This window comes from Stigmatopora nigra, chromosome 23, assembly GCF_051989575.1.
Source record: "Stigmatopora nigra isolate UIUO_SnigA chromosome 23, RoL_Snig_1.1, whole genome shotgun sequence".
Classification (NCBI taxonomy): Eukaryota; Metazoa; Chordata; class Actinopteri; order Syngnathiformes; family Syngnathidae; genus Stigmatopora; species Stigmatopora nigra.
Genome location: NC_135530.1, coordinates 1,118,124 through 1,134,620, shown reverse-complemented (window position 1 = coordinate 1,134,620; position 16,497 = coordinate 1,118,124). Strand labels below are relative to the sequence as shown.

The following is a 16,497-nucleotide window of genomic DNA, read 5'->3' as shown; positions in this document are numbered from 1 at the left end:
TCAAGATAATTTCATGTTGAAATAAGCACATCAATCCATTTCCATAAAAGTACATGTTTATTGTAGCACAATGGGGGAAAAGGGTACAAAAAAATCAAGCATTCATTCCGTTTCACATGGTGAAAACACAAGCACACTTTTTATTTTGTTCTGATGGTCATTCTCTCATTTCTCCATCCTCTTCTTCTTCTTCCACTCCTCGAATGTACAGAACGTTGTTGCACCTGAGGGTGAAAAACAAGATGGTAACTGATGACGCGGAAAACAAACGCTGGTTTCATTCAGCGTGGGATACCTGATGAGGACTTCTCCAAGATGTCCAGCTAACGCTCCGTCCACGTACTCCTCCGTGTTTGCCAACTGCAAACGAACATGACCATGCAAGATCACCGATCGGTAAGATCTTTTTTAACACTTGATTTTGCCTACCTGCATGTTCATGTAGCCGTCCACGGATACCAGGTAGCCTTTGTACTCCATACCCCATTTGAGCTTGACCATCACTGGTTTTCCCGTCAACCCGTTGAGGAAGGGCTTGGGATTCAATGGTAAACTCTGTAGACAAACGGAGCAAAAAGATCATTTTGATTAACAAGTCGAAAATGTTAAAATTCGAGGGATCTCGCGTTGTTAGCATGCTATGTGCTTCATTCATTCCATTGAAAGAAACGGAGGAAGGCTAACACAGCTAACTGCTAAAGAGCTCAAAACATCGTTTTTTTCCGGTAAGGAAATGATGAAACTTAAGACGAGTTGGTCCCAATGGCGCAAACTTACCATTTTTGTTTTTTTTGGGAGTGCGATCGCGTTTAGTTAAAGATTATTGTAATTGTCGTCACTATAGCGTTTGGAAGCGCACGTTCTACCCGCCTAGCCGGAAGTAAAAGCAGGCAGTTGCCGTTCTGTGTTTTAACCTACTGCCGTCTAGTGGAGTGAAGTGCACATTGCAGGACATTTTTCCACCCATGCATTTGAAAATGTTTTCTAAATGCTTTTCAGATGAATTTGAAGCAGTTTTGGGAATATTCGGTGCCCTAAGGCTACATTTGAGTTTTCAAAAGTTCAATAAGAAAATAATTAAAAAGTTAGGAACATCTAACTACACTTGCTGAAGTAATGTGATGGTTCTCCATCGAACAGGAAAAAAAAGAACATTTTTTCACATTTACCGACATGTAAAACATTCCAAAGAAAATATTTGACACCCACTTGACCTCACCGCAGAAAGTGGAGCGAAAAGTGAAATGATTGTCGTATATAGGTCACGGTCTGAGCTCTTCTTTCTCTGTAGGCACTAAATGCCTTAAATTGTGGCTCGGATATGCGCACCTGAGTGTTGCTGCACCATCCGGCAAGTTTAAACCTGACACTTTTGCCGTGCCAGAGGTTGCCGTTATTCTCGCATATTTGGAATACTGCGGCTCTGACATCACCCTTTGACCTGTTCATAAGCGGCGTGTCTGTCAGCAGGATTACGCTCACAACGACAGCTCCTTTTGCGGAAAGCATTACCCCGTCGGACGATTTTCTGTATTTTTATACCACGTGTGACCTTTAGAGGACTCCTTATTCAATTTGAAATAATACTATTCAAATTTCATATTTACTCGAATATAAGCGTATAAGCCGCATGGCTAAAAATATCCTTAAAATCATTGAATTTTACAATTTCTCGCATATAAGCCACTCCCTTATTCATGGTTTTAATGGTGAGTACAAATGTATTACTTTAATGAAAAAAATCTTGAAAAATCATTGCTCCGTGGTATATCTGAGATACATATAATTCATATTTCAATTGTATGAAAGTCATCCTCCGGGCCTGGTTCTGATATCTGAAAAGCTTCAGTGTTTGTATTTAAGCTCCAGTATTTGTATTTAATCAAAAAATGCTGCTAGGAAATGGATTTTACCTCATTTTTGTGCCTTGATTTATTGATTATTTTTTGTGTCGCAGCTGTAGCTGCAGTAGAGGTTTTATAGTCTTAAAATAGCCTTTGAGGGTTATATTGATTCGTTGAAGGCGCTAGAGAAAATGCACGGACCGCCACTGGTTAGTTGGGATAGGCTCCAGCAGCCCTCACAACCCTCGTGAGGATAATCGGTTCAGAAAATGAATGAATACTAAAGCAAATGTATGGTTAATTAATTAACAAGATAGTTCCTTCGCAGCCAAATGCCACAAGATGTAATGAAGTACTTATATTGAAGTATTTTTTTACTTGTTGTTATTGTTTTGATAATTTCAGCTTGTGCGCATGAGGTGTTCCATCCCAGTGAAATGTTCCTTTAAGTGAAGCGCAAGAGCTGAGGAGGAGGAGGAGTCGGCCGGCTCTCTTGCTCGGTGGCCGCGCGCTCGCTCCCTCGCTCGCTCGGAGACGAGCGTGGAAATGAAAGACGCCGCAGGTTTGGGGAAAGCTGCATACGAGCTGGACTTTCACTCTTCTTCTCCTTCCTCATCGTGGCGATCATGCCTCCTCCTCCTCCTCCTTCTTCTCAAACTACACTTGTCCATCTTCTTCTTCTCCTCCTCAGTGCGCTTTTGCCTCAGATGAGTGACGGACAGAGGCCAGAGCGGATTTGAACCCACAACTTTGTTTGTTTTTTTTGGGTGGAAGAGCTCCACCTGCATTGGGTTTTCTTGGATTTCCGTCGAGTGGAGTCGACATGCTGCCGCGACTTGCGCTTTTGATGACGGTGGCTGTGTGGTCAGGTGCAGGTCAGTGGGCTGCTTTGCTTCTTATACATCTCAACTGTCACTTTCCATGCTCAAGTCTAGTGGGATTTCCATTTTTCTTCATACTTAGTCCCAAAAAAAGTACTGCTCACATGTTTATTTTACTGTCATTTAAACATGACCGTTGTTACATCTCATTTCTTGATCTGATTCTCCGAAATGAGTACGACAACAGTGTCAACAGAGTTACTACCAACTTATTTTCCCACTTCTTTTATATTTGGGCCTCAATTGGAGTAGTAAGAGAATTTTACCGTAATGAGAACAAGAATTTAAATATTTTAGGTTGTTGTTTTGCTGCGATTTGGATTAAGCTCTAGTCTTAAAAGATGATACATTTTGTCACATCATTCTAAGAGGACTGAATAGCACTTCTGTACTCTTATTTCTGCATTCTAACATCCCCAAGCTTTGTCATCTCATCAGTCCAACACAATGAGAGCCGAATCTGTCACTGTTGTTCATATCCTGAGAATTTAGAAAAAAGTCTAGCCTTGAAAGATGCGTTACAAGTGTTAATTTGCCCCCCGGCGACCAACACAATGTCTTCCTCGGGGCGCCCTCTCCCCACCTGCAGACGATTACATAATTTAGCAGCGGCTCCTGTTGAACAGAAAACAAGCCCCTCTAGAGCGCCCCGTCCGTGTCCGAGGCTTCATTTTTAATACGAGCCAACGTGTTTAGTGTCCCAGGCACAAAAGATGATTTAAGGCAATAAGTGGGTGCGGGGGCTTCCTACCCAGCGTCTGGAGGGCGTCCCAATGCCGCACTCGGCTGCCAAACTCCATCTGCGTCATAGCGTAGGGCCCGGCAGGTGCACAATGGCGCCATTATCCTCTTTGCGTAACGCTTCCGATTGAGGTAAACCTCTTCGCTTGTGCACGCGCTCACATTGGACACTTTCTGGCCATAAAAAAGTTTACCGGGTGGCTTAAATGTGCAACTTTATTTCTTTTTCGGAACGTTATTCAAAATGTTACCCTGTTTGTTTTGATGCAGGTGCCCCGTCGGGTGTGGCGCCCCGCTGCGAGAGCCGCGCCTGCAACCCCCGCATGGGCAATTTGGCGTTGGGCCGCCGCGTCCTGACGCAAAGCGCCTGCGGGAATAATGGCACTGAGCCCTACTGCGCTTACGCCGAGCCGGGCCCGACGTGCGGTGGCGCCGCCAAGTGCGGCAAGTGCAACGCCGCGCTGCCACAACTGTCTCACCTGGCGGGCGCCATGTCCGACTCCTCTTTCCGCCACCCCGACACATGGTGGCAGTCGGCCGAGGGCGTGGATTCGGAGACGGTGCAATTGGACCTGGAGGCCGAGTTCTACTTTACGCACCTGATAGTGGTCTTCCGCTCACCGCGACCCGCCGCCATGACGCTGGAGCGCTCGCAGGACTTTGGGCGCACGTGGCAGATACTGCAGCACTACGCCCGCAATTGCAGCGCCACCTTCGGGCTTCCGGAGGGAAAGGCAGTCGGAGCGGGACGGGATGGCGCCACCTGCATTTCCAAGTACTCTGGGGCGTATCCGTGCACCAGAGGCGAGGTGAGGCCAAAACCGTCACATGTTTGTCCCTTGCCTGTGTGGGTTTTCTCTGGGTATGCCGGTTTCAAAACATGCACGCTAATTGACCATTCTTTTGTAGAAATTCCTCCAAAAATTGAAAAAGCACTGGTTTACATGTATGTATTTTGACTTTTAAATTGGTAGTATGGCTCATAAGGAATAACATTGGAAAAAATAAATTGTTTGTGGCTCTCTTCGTCAAAAAAGGTCAAATTGGATGGCTGTCATTGGCAATGAAGGAGTTAATGGTTAGCTGGGTCCCAAAAAAAATCTCTCAAATATTGGGCTAACCAACACACATTTTGACCTTTTTATGAGGCCTAAGTTCACCAAGGGCCACTTGTAATCTTGCTCGTCGTCCGCCACTGGGGAAAAAAACTAAACTAAGCCTGGGTTTAGGGGTCTAATTCCATCAAAGCAGACTGGACTGTAACCTGGTAAACAGGCACAATGGCCATTGAAGAAGTGGCGAGTGTTGGGGCTAGTGAGGTGCCATTTTGGCCATGTTTAAAACAAAAGTGGTGCCAAGAAGTGCCACAACCCCTCTTTTTATAAAGTCATTTTTTGTTTTTCACAAATATTTCAGCTGTTTGTTGTGCTGACATCAATCATCATGGCGGCTTTTCAATCTCAATTATCTTATTAAACTCTCCCCAACCTTATGTGTAACTTCAAGTGAGTACTCAAAAACACTCACTCTTCCACAGGCGTGCCAAGTATGACCATCGTATGTCGCGTGAGCATCTGGGTGAATTTATTCCGGTCGGGTGAACACCCATCAATCATTTATTGCCAGAGCATTTCCCACAGTTTGACCCCGATAAAGCAAATGGTCCAGGCTCTTTGATAGCAAAGCACCCGCAAAATGTTTCTGTTTTGCCGGTGATGTCTTAACACCGTCCTTGGCAGCCAATGAGTTCATTGAGCGTCGGTCAATGAGTTAATATGCAAGCACGGTGCAAAGGTTATACTGCGGTTAGACCTGGACAAAATAAGTGGGAGGGTCCAGGTTATTTTGGGGGGAGAGAAAAGCCAATCACATTGTTTGGTGAAGAGGCGTTGTTGTTTTTTGGTTGCCACGTCTCAGTCCTTTTGTGGTGCTTTGAGTTATGTGCGTCCTCGTCTGTGTCACCCGTCTTTGTGTGGGCGGTGCCCCCCCGCGGACTGGCGCGCACCCCCTCATTTGCACCTCACAATGCCGCGACCCCGCCACCTTTTGCAATGGCGAGGAAATTAATAGCTCTCTTCCCATGGTGCTTTCGGGCCGACCAATCGGGGTAGGGTGTATGCAACAATGTCGCTGACAGCCACGCTCTGATGAAGAGGCGCACTGCAAACAGGCATTTTCATCGGGGCTGCGGTTACCAGCGGCAGCCGTCGCCGTGGCGATGGCAGTCCGTAGGGGGGGGGATCTTCGGTTTTCAAGGATGTCCGGCGCCCACGTGGTTGCATCGTCGTGGCGACGGGATGCAATGTTTACAATTTAAATAACAAATTGGACAAAACTAGGTTACTGTACAATTAAAAATATCGAATTGAAAAAAAACAGTGCTAACTTTCAAATTGAATAGTTTTCCATAAAGAAATGCATATTTTACTTTGAATCAGCATCATTCCCTCTACAACTTTTAACATTGGCCACTATAAGTCCTTTAAATGGTTAAAACTATTCCAATCTAGTATGAAATATGTATGCACAAAGGATTTTGGTCAATGTGATAGTTTAGAGTCCCTTTTTGGGCCCATCAGAAGATCATTATAATGTCAATTTATGTTTAAATTTGCTAATTCTGCCCTCAGGTGATTTACCGTGCCCTTCCCAAATGGGAGTCTCTGGACCCCTTCGGCCTGGAGGGCCAGCAGCAGTTGCGGGTCACCAATGTGCGCATCCGTCTGCTGCGGCGCCAGCCTTGCCCGTGCCAGGCCAAAGATGGCGCCGTGTGGCCGGGCGGGACTCTACCCACGCACCACTTTGCCATCTACGACCTGATCGTGAAGGGCAGCTGCTTCTGCAGCGGGCACGCCGAGCAATGCGTGCCCGCGCCGGGGTACCGGCCCGTCCGTGACCGCACCAACCACGTGGTAAGTTAACCCGATCGTGTGTACAGACGCTCCCCTACTTACGAACGAGTTAGGCTCCGAGCGCTTGTTCATAAGTTGAAATTGTTCCAATTGAAGTTGATTCAGTGCTATATTTTGTATTATAATTTATGTTTAAGGCCTATAAAAGTATATTGAAGTTTTATATAAGTGCATTTGTATGTTTAAGGCTTGTAGAAGTAACCAGCATTGGTTTGTACTGAAAAAAACTTAAGAAAATAGAGAGAATACATACAGTACTGTATACATACATTAGAGATTTACTAGAAACTGGCCGAAAGAAGCTATCTAATGACAATTGCACAGTTTTCGTCTTATTTTTCATCATAAATGATGCGGTAGTACTGTATGGCATTATTCAATTGATTTGCAACGTTCAATATTTTGGTCCTGCTGTTCTTTCTATAAATGGTAGTGATGTTGGAACGATTCAAGTTGTATTCCCGTGCAATGCTCACCACTTTCTCACACGCATCAAGCTTCTTTATTATTGCCACTTTGGTTTTTATTGATAGAAATCAAAAAGATTCTTTGCGCACTGGAGATACGTCACGCACTTTTGCACTGCAGAGTAAGGTAGATGCCGGGTGAGCTGAGTTCTCACAGCGCCAGGCGCCTTGTTTTTTTGTTGGCACTCGTCTTAAAGATAATAATGTGAGCTTTCTCAGCTTCCTTTCTACTTTTGTGCTGTTTCCTGCCGATTTAAATGTAAAAGTTACTCGCAATCAGTAACGGGAAACAAATGCCTTTGGTCTATTTCCTTATTTTTTACTTTTGGCCGAGTAGCTCTTGTTTGCTTTACCGTTTGTTTGAGTTGGCATTTGGCAGCAGTTCTTCAAAAAAGTAAAGTACTTTGTTTCGTGGAAGTGAGTCGGACGGGCGCGGCGTCGCTACAGGAAAAAGCCGTGGAATTTTAGTGAGGGTAAATGAGGTGTTTCTCTATTGTCGAGGGCATCGTCTTGATGACAGCGTGGCCAGATATGCATCAGAAAGCTCGGCTTTTTTTAAGTCTTTGACCACCATTGATGGAGCTAGCCGTCCAATCCATTTGCTGGGATTGGCTCATTAACATTTACAGAGAAGTAAATAAGATAAAATAAGAGAAATAATAAATAATCATACCTTTTTATTGCACCTTATTTGAAAAGCCAGATTCCAATGCCTCGATATTGACTGCAAATATTTGAACAGTAAATCCTTTCTGGAGTGTCCGCAGGGCGAGTTGCACCTGGACTGATTTGGAAGCCATGCTTACATAAGCGCCATGCGTGGGATTTTGTTTCCTCGCACAAAACCCCCCCAAACAAGGGCAAACGTGTTTGTGTGTATGTGCTAGATTGCCGGCTAAGTCCCAGGAAATGAATAGAACCGGGGAGCAATATCCTGCAACCGTTTCGTGCTTTTCACGGCTTGGATAATAATGTGATCGTTAACCAGTGCAACGAGGGATGGGGGGGGGGGAGCATCGCCAAGTGTTTTGGTTCCATTAAGGGGCTGCGGAAACCGAGTCATTAGAGTCCAGACAGTGAATGTTTGGATGAAGGGAACTCCTGTTCACAACGATTACACTGTCTGTTAGTTAGCCACAAAGCTAATACTCAAATGACGTCAACCGACAAACTAATTGCAAAACTCGCTAACGCGTTTCAGATGAGCGTCCGTCCAGTCAGTTTGGACTGGGAGACCTGGCAGAAATGCTTCGCTCATAGTGCATTAGATGTTAAATGGATTTGTCACTAACCACCACAATACATGGGCATATTTATACATAGACCTTGGCCTGTTGTGTATGACTTTATGATACATCTTTTGATTAGATTCATGGTGACAAACTATTGCCGGTCGTGCTGATCCCGGGTCAGTTCAGATAGAGGACACGCTACTCCCGTCACGTGTCGTGCCCGAGTCTGCGACATGTCTCGCGTAGCGTGGGAAAATGATGATGTCGGTCGGAGTGATGCAAAAGTACTTTTGCCAGGCATGTCGCTTAAACTGTGTGTGTGTGTCCCGCATGGCAGTATAACGCAAACAAATAAAGAGCTTCCTGAAATGCCTCGTGGCCCCCTCCGCCGCCGCCACTCCCCCTCCGTTCAATCATTATCCAGCATACATGGCATTCCAGCTCTCAGGAATGACAAGGAGATTGTTATTGTGCTCTCAGTGCTGCATACTTGCACTCTTCTCATGCACGCACACACACACACACCAGGCCTTTTAGACCCAAAGCAGCCCCCCCATTATTATTTCCAGCCATGAAGCCAAACAATCAATCTCCAATCTCTAATCAGTGGAGGGAATATGAGTGGGTGGACTGTCCGGGAAGGTCAAAAGTTGTCAAAGGTGAAGAAAGAGCGCTTTGGGATAACAACATTTTTTTGTTTGAATCCGCTGCAGGTCCACGGGAAGTGCGTGTGCCGACACAACACGGCCGGGGACCACTGCGAGCGCTGCGCCGCGCTCTACAACGACCGACCCTGGCAACCCGCCGACGGCTTGACGGGGGCGCCGCACGAGTGTCGCAGTGAGTAGAAACCACGTCAGGGACTTGAACTCGACCTTACCAACATGGCTGCCCGACAGGCGTATTCGGTAAAGTGGCGAGCCCTTCCACGAGTCTGTTATTTGTTCAATCGGCCAATCCAAAATGTCAGTTGGTCCAATTCGATGGATCGGCTAGTGCCGTTGACATGTTGGGAAGGTGCCTTGCTAAAGAGTCCATTCCCTTAAAAAGTTTGACTTAGGCGCTATAAATGGCGACTGTTAATTGAAATCTGGTTGTAACTTTCTCCCTTTGTGCCCACCGTCCAGAATGCAAGTGTAACGGGCACGCTCACAACTGCCATTTTGACTGGGCGGCGTGGCGCGACTCGGGCCAGCGCAGTGGCGGCGTTTGTGACTGTCAGCACAACACGGAGGGGCGCCAGTGTCAGAACTGCAAAGCCGGATTCTACCGGGACCCCCACCTGCCGCACACGGCGCCCGAGTCCTGCAAAGGTAAGAAAGACTCCTTAAGACCTTCTTAATACCCGTAGATGTCAAATCCTTTTCCACTCCAAATAAATTCAACTGTACTGTTTAATATCTAAGTACTGTTTAATATCTAAGTACTGTTGAAACCAGCTCTCAAAATTATATTCATGAGAGGGAGTTTAATATCTAAGAGAGAGTTTAATATCTAAGAGAGAGTTTAATATCTAAGAGAGAGTTTAATATCTAAGTACTGTTTAATATCGAAGTACTGTTTAATATCGAAGTACTGTTTAATATCGAAGTACTGTTTAATATCGAAGTACTGTTTAATATCGAAGTACTGCTTAATATGGAAGTACTGTTTAATATCAAAGTACTGTTGAAACCAGTTCTCAAAATTATATTCATGAGAGATAGTTTAATATCTAAGAGAGATAGTTTAATATCTAAGAAAGAGTTTAATTTCTAAGTACTGTTTAATATCTAAGTACATATGACCGGCAACCAAACGTCCGGTCACGGACATCCACAATAGACAAAATGAAAGAGATGAACAGAAAATGTTGAGAATACGCTGCGGCCTGGGCGTCCAATCGAGACGAGAAATCCCAAACCGTTTATCCAGCGTGACTCACTTTCCTCAGAATGAGGAAGTGCGCAAGCCAGAACGTGCTCACCGATGGCGCCGATTCCCAAACGGTACCGGTTGCGCGTCCAAGGTTTACGCCATAGTTAATCATCAGATGGCGGCATACCTGGGCCGTGACTCACGGGCCGCTCCGTCTCTCGGAGGTCGAGCGGCGTGCCGCCGGGCCGGGCCTCTTACGAGATGATTCTTGAGTAAACACCAGATAGAATAGATTGAAAAAGGCACAGAGCTGGCTACATTCTCACTGGCGATTATCAGTCAGATGCGAGCGCGTCAACCACGCGGGTGTGCCCAATGCACCAGACTGTAGCAAAACAGACTGCCTTTATCGCAAATGTGTTCATGTCTATGTTAAAGTCAGAGTTGGACAAACTAACACAATTTCCTAATTATTATTATTTTTTAAAATTGTTACCAATGGCTTACAGTGCTCGGACGTTTGGTCGCCGGTCATATGGTGACAAAATTAGATTCATCAGACAGAGTTTAAATATCTAAGAGAGAGTTTAATATCTAAGAGAGAGTTTAATATCTAAGAGAGAGTTTAATATCTAAGAGAGAGAGTTTAATATCCAGGAGAGAGAGTTTAATATCTAAGAGGGAGAGAGAGTTTAATATCTAAGAGAGAGGGTGATATCTAAGAGAGAAACTGTTTAATATCTAAGAAAGAGAGTTTAATATCTAAGTACTGTTTAATATCTAAGTACATTTTGACCGGCGACCAAAAGTCTGGTCACAGTTTTCCCTGTACTATATATGTTTTCACTATATAACTATAGTGCATCAGGAAGCAATGTACCTCAGACAGTCAAGCTGTATATAAAGAAAACAATCTTGTTATTTGCCCCTCAAGCCGCTACACAGCACAACAGGGAGGCAGGGAGGGCATTTGGTTAAAATAACCATTTTGTGGGACCCACCGCCGTTAACAAGTCGACAGTGGCATCTTATTGTAGTGCGCGTGTTAGCGTCACATGGGAACCGACCGTAATCTCTGTCGAACATTAACACGGAAGATAAGTGTGTAAAAACCAGCCAAATGCCATATCTTTGACTCGGCCTCAATGACTGTCTGACTAAAAATCCTTGTTTTGTTTTTTTTCTTATTCCGCCAGCGTGCGACTGTCACTCGGTGGGCTCCATGGCGGTGCACAGCAGCGACGCACTCTGCGACCCGACTGACGGCGACTGCGTCTGCAAGCCGGGCGTAGGGGGGGCGCGCTGCGACCGGTGCATGGTGGGCTACTGGGGCTTCGGCCAGTACGGGTGCCGGCCCTGCGACTGTGCCGGAGACTGCGACCCCTTCACGGGCGACTGCGCTGTCGGGTAATGACTTCATTCATAATCCAGTTAAGAAGTCAACAATTTCAAAGTTAAAACAGCACCTACGAATGCCTGAGTTTCATTTCTTCATCAAACTATACTTATTAATTACCCCGTGTGACCATGTGTCTTGCGGCAGGTCGGACTTGTACAACTTGGAAGGAAACTCCAGCCAAGCCGTCAGGATCTTCAGAGCGGACGAGCTGCTCTCTGCCCTTCACTACTCAGGTACGTGCCCTCACAATGAGCATATGTCCAACCTTGTGTTTCACCATCAAAGTTAACGGATGCCACTTACATCCTCCCCCCGCAGAGAAGTGCGAGTGCAAAGAGCAGCCGCTGACCAACAGTAAACTCTTCTGCACCATGAACTATGCATACGGTAAGTGCCCGGCCGGGCGCCGCAAAAAAAAAAGCCAGTCGGGTTCTGACGGACATCTTTACAGTGCTGAAGGCCAAGGTGCTGTCGGCCCACGACAAGGGCTCGCACGCAGAGGTGGAGGTGAAGGTCCAGAAGGTCCTGAGTCAGAAGGTCAAGCTGCAGCGGGGGCACGTGACTTTATACCCCGAGTCGTGGACGGCCAGGGGCTGCACCTGTCCCATCCTCAACCCAGGTGACTTCTCACGCACACTTTTAGTCAAATGTGGCCGCGTCGTCCTTTTTATGAGTTGATGATTAAATGTTATATGCCTCTTAAATTATAGGTTGCACTTTACCACTGTGAATTTGAGCTGACGGGAATTATTGATCAAGGGTTAGGCCATAAAAGTAGAAACATCACACAAACGCTCTGCTTTTAAACAAACAAGGCTTTGCCTTTCACCCAAACAGTACTTGTATATTAAACAGTACTTGGATATGAAACAGTACTTGGATGTGAAACAGTACTTGGATGTGAAACAGTACTTGGATGTGAAACAGTATTTGGATATGAAACAGTACTTAGATATCAAACAGTACTTCGATTTCAAACAGTACTTCGATATTAAACAGTACTTCGATTTCAAACAGTACTTAGATATTAAACAGTACTTAGTTATGAAACAATACTTGGATATTAAGCAGTACTTAGATATTAAACAGAACCTAGATATTAAATAGTACTTAGATACCAAACAGTACTTAGATACCAAACAGTACTTAGATATTAAACAGTACTTAGATATTAAACAGTACTTAGATATTAAACAGTACTTAGATATTAAACAGTACTTAGATATTAAACAGTACTTAGATATTGAACAGTACTTAGATATTGAACAGTACTTACATATTTAACTCTCTCTCTTAGATATTAAACTATCTCTCATGAATATAATTTTGAGAGCTGGTTTCAACAGTAAACTCTCTGTCACCATTTGATCGGCAACCAAAAGACCGGCGACCAAACGTCCAAGCACCTTATTTAGCTTTTTTTTTTTCACAGAATGAATTGTTTTTGTTTCATCTGCCTTGTTTGAAAATACCTAACTTTGCACTGGCTTTACGCCTCAGGTGCCGAGTACCTGGTGGCGGGGCACGCCGACAGGAGGCGTGGCCACTTGCTGGTCAACATGAAGAGCTTCGTCAAGCCTTGGACATCCAGCCTGGGCCGCAAAGTGTTGACGCTGCTCAAGAAGGACTGCAACTGGTAGACTTGGACACGGCAGCAAGCAGTGACATTTTTTTCCCCACCGCAGTCCTCCACGTGGCCTGGGATGTTCATTTTGCGTTGGATTTTATACCCGCATTGACTGAGGAACACGTCTGTACGCACTTTAAGCAGCCACGTGGACTGGAACAAAATACGGACGCAAAAAGGACAATGAAAGAAGAAGCCATACGAGTGTGGAAAGCGCCCGAACGTGAATGTATTTGCCCCAGCGAACGCCAGAAGAATCCAATGAGGAAGTCTATCTCATTAATGGCAATAGACGTCCGATTCACTTTTCGGCCATCACCGCCACTCCAACATTTGCCGCTTCCTATCTGTACAGTGTTATTTGTATATCCATTTAAATATTATTGTCATGTTTTCCAGCTTTACGCTTTTTTTTGTAGCACCCGACCCGTCTCATGTCCCGATGGCTTTTTTGCCCCCCCCTCCCCAAATGCAACGATAATACAATTATCAACGCACAGTGACTTTTTCTGTCTTTTGTTGACCTGCTCTGCTCTGCCTTGCGGGCTTTGTTTTCACGCCTTCTTAATCTTGTTTTGAGCATTCGCCACGAAAGGCCTTGACATTCTTGGCCAGGATTTGTGGAAAATGTCCTTATCGTACACGGTTTTCCCCCGCTGGCTGGTCTGATTCGCCTTCGCACGGCGCCGTGGAATGTCGACTGGCGGCGACAATCGGGCCGGCCTAGAGTTGCTGACGCAGTCTCACCTCGGACCAGTGGGATCACCTGTCAAGACCGTTGGAGGTGAGCTCATTTGGTCTTTGGGATTTTCTTCTATCATGTTAAATGCCAATGTGTCATTTTTGCTTATCTTTGCATCATTTTCTTTTTATGGCCAATTGACCTGCTGACCTCAGGTTTGACACCTGTTGTTTAGACAATTCATTTTTTTGAGAACTGCTTATCCTCTAGGGCAGATGTGGGCAAACTACGGTGTCCAGCCAATCCCTAGGCGAGGACAACAAGTGTATTTCCCTTTCAGCAGACGTGGGAAAGACCGAAAAGCCCGGCGACTGTCCGCCGGGCTTTTGGGCCGCCGTGTCCGTTGTCCGCGTCCGCTGTTATTGGGACGCAGTCGGCGGCGCGCGTGTGTGCATGCCTGAAAAGGCGCACAATGGCACGCTTGTGCTGCCGCAGAAGCCAGCCAGTTTATGGCCTTTTGTCCCGTCCACATTCTTGCGCTGCCATTGGCCCTGACGCAGCTCCCCGCAGACATGCGGGGGGTTCCGTGCACCCTTCCCCATTCCCTTATTTAACCAGGCCAAAAAAAATATTTTTGGGAATTCTGCTAGAGAGAGAAATATGCTTCATTTCTGACATTTGGGACCCAAAAAAATGGATTTAATTTGGGGGATAATGGTCACATTGTAATTAAAAACACAACAGCTCTTCCTGCTGCCCCTACAATCATTAGCTGATTTGGTATAAAGATTAAAATAATAAATACTTCACCTTTATCATACTGCATAGACATTTCATTGTCCTTTTTAGGGATTTACAGCAAGCAGCTATTGTCAAAGGTGAGTACAGTACGTCACTTATTTAGACTGATTAGATAGAGATTAGATTGTAATTATACATTCCAGTTTTAAACTATGTAACGTTTAATATACACTTCATAGTGTACAGATGTGAGGCCATATACGTATGTTAAAAATGTTTTCCTTGTCTCCTGTACTTGTCATTTTATGCATTTTACCTGTTATGTCCCTTTTGGGCTCCCCTTCTGTTTTGTGACCCAGGTGTTTGTGATAATCATCAACCATCTGTGTATCTAAACCCCGTGTTTTTGCACATCCTCGTGGCAGGACTGTTTACTTTGAATTGTGGCATCTTTTCATCGGTGTGCGTATTTGGCATCCCATGGTAAGTATGTTTTTTTTGTTAATTTTACCCAGATTTAAGATTTTTAAGGTTGTTATCTTTTTCATTTCAGATTCTATTCTATTCACTTTAAGAAAGTAAAGTCTGACCAATTTACAAGCATACTTTCAACAAAAATTATATACACCATAATCCTAATAAGCATAAAAGCATAAATAGCATAAAATCATTTGTGCACTACAAATGGACAAAAAAAAAAATCACTTTTCACTAAATTCTAACCCCAACTATTTCTCTCCATGGACCTGGCTTATCCGGTCATGTGCTGGGTATTATCCCGTCGCTGAATATTGCCAATTTGGGGAAAACACCGCGGAAGTTGGAACCTCACCTCCGGCACCCCCTTTTTCCTCTTGTACACAGCTCGACTTTATTACCGCCAAACCCACGCTGGCACATACATACATACACATGCACACACATGCGCATCAGGAATGCTTAAGAGCAAGCCGAAACAGGGACGATAACCGATTATTGTTACCCGAGGCCTGACGTCATCCAAAATAAACACTAACAAATTTAAAGGGCATTTGGCAATACGGGAAAAAACCTTGTGATGGTGCTTTACTGAATTTGACAGTTGGAATTGCACCGTGTCACGACTCAAAGTCCTTTTCTTTAAAAAGCCGTACTGTACTATGTCGTATTTTAAAGAAAAAATGGACATAGTACAGTATTGCATTTTTTTCTTACTATACAATGTCATTTTTTTTCATAAGAAAAAGTCTTCCTTTTCTTTGGAAAATAAACCAAAAAGTGCAAAATTCCCCCAATATTTGCGTACTACTCCATCCTTTTAGTACTTTTTGTCATCCAAATACAACAAGTAGCAGCCAGTAAGTAGTCTATGCTGTTGTTTTCAACAAAATATTTTCCTCAAGGCTGCTTTGACTTAATGACAAATGACACATTTGAACATTCAAATTCACATTTCTTTTTCTCCAACAACTTTTGGTCTAACTCCAATTGTAAAATAAATAATCAAACCGCCATCATTCTTTTTCTAACAAATTGACCATGTCCAAGGTGTTGTGCAGTCACAATCACGTCAATAATGTTGCCAGTCATAAACATCCAATCCATTTGGACTGTCAACATTTGACTGTCTGAGAGAAGTGCCAAGTTTCCATTTAATCGGTCGTTAAGGCCGCACAAAAATGTGTTTGTGAGAAGGAAGAGGGGGTGGGAAAAGAAGAAGAAGAATCGGCGACCGACGTGTACCAACACGAAGACCCACCAAACATGCAGCCAGAAAAACATTACAAGCCATTGACTTGGCACATGAAGACATACCTTAACCTGACTCACACAAACACATCTGGGTGCGTGCACGTTCTGGATTAAGGCCCAAATTAAAAAGTACAAGTAGTGACACTGTCCAATCCATAACACACGAACACAAACATGTCTACAGCAGGTTGTTTTTCATGTTTTGGGCACAACACTGATAGCATCACCAGCAGTGGCCCGTATTGGGCCTGCACTACATTTGAGCTGCCACACCTGGATCACCGCCCGCATAAAAATATGTCCTGATAACATCCACCCACGCATGCTGTGATCCAGAAAAATGAAGTAAACATTGAGTTCAAGGTACAAAGATTGTTTATTCG

The 16,497-nt window shown here is 44.7% G+C and overlaps 2 protein-coding genes and 1 long non-coding RNA gene across 4 annotated transcripts; 2 read left to right on the top strand and 1 right to left on the bottom strand.

Annotated features, from left to right (window-relative positions):
• Positions 1–38: 38 nt before the first annotated feature.
• Positions 39–914, bottom strand: snrpf (small nuclear ribonucleoprotein polypeptide F). Its single transcript, XM_077709846.1, has 4 exons — positions 778–914; positions 430–555; positions 296–360; positions 39–224 (listed from the first exon to the last, which is right to left on the bottom strand). The coding sequence occupies exons 1-4, from the start codon at positions 778–780 to the stop codon at positions 158–160; spliced, it is 261 nt and encodes an 86-aa protein (XP_077565972.1). The 5' UTR covers positions 781–914; the 3' UTR covers positions 39–157.
• On the top strand, positions 243–13,459 carry ntn4 (netrin 4). Of its 2 annotated transcripts, XM_077709845.1 has the most exons (12): positions 243–396; positions 2,250–2,406; positions 2,536–2,719; positions 3,737–4,275; positions 6,097–6,378; positions 8,791–8,917; positions 9,205–9,390; positions 11,131–11,341; positions 11,478–11,566; positions 11,652–11,720; positions 11,785–11,952; positions 12,834–13,459. In XM_077709845.1, exons 3-12 carry the CDS (start codon positions 2,668–2,670, stop codon positions 12,971–12,973), a joined length of 1,863 nt encoding a protein of 620 aa, XP_077565971.1. In that variant the 5' UTR covers positions 243–396; positions 2,250–2,406; positions 2,536–2,667; the 3' UTR covers positions 12,974–13,459. The 2 variants fall into 2 exon arrangements, with proteins under 2 accessions (XP_077565971.1, XP_077565969.1); XM_077709843.1 differs by having other exon boundaries at positions 2,250–2,719.
• Positions 13,460–13,657: 198 nt separating this feature from the next.
• Positions 13,658–15,426, top strand: LOC144181406 (uncharacterized). The gene is made up of 4 exons (XR_013324675.1): positions 13,658–13,744; positions 14,492–14,520; positions 14,743–14,866; positions 14,937–15,426. It is a non-coding gene; the product is annotated as an uncharacterized LOC144181406 (long non-coding RNA).
• The last annotated feature ends 1,071 nt before the right edge of the window (positions 15,427–16,497 follow it).

Coding starts and splice junctions, on each gene's coding strand:
- snrpf (XM_077709846.1), bottom strand. Junction 361..429: donor ACGGCTACATGAACATGCAG/GTAGGCAAAATC, acceptor GTTCGTTTGCAG/TTGGCAAACACGGAGGAGTA. Junction 225..295: donor CTTGGAGAAGTCCTCATCAG/GTATCCCACGCT, acceptor TTTCACCCTCAG/GTGCAACAACGTTCTGTACA.
- ntn4 (XM_077709845.1), top strand. CDS start 2,668: ATGCTGCCGCGACTTGCGCTTTTGATGACGGTGGCTGTGTGGTCAGGT. Junction 8,918..9,204: donor GGCGCCGCACGAGTGTCGCA/GTGAGTAGAAAC, acceptor CCCACCGTCCAG/AATGCAAGTGTAACGGGCAC. Junction 11,567..11,651: donor CTCTGCCCTTCACTACTCAG/GTACGTGCCCTC, acceptor CTCCCCCCGCAG/AGAAGTGCGAGTGCAAAGAG.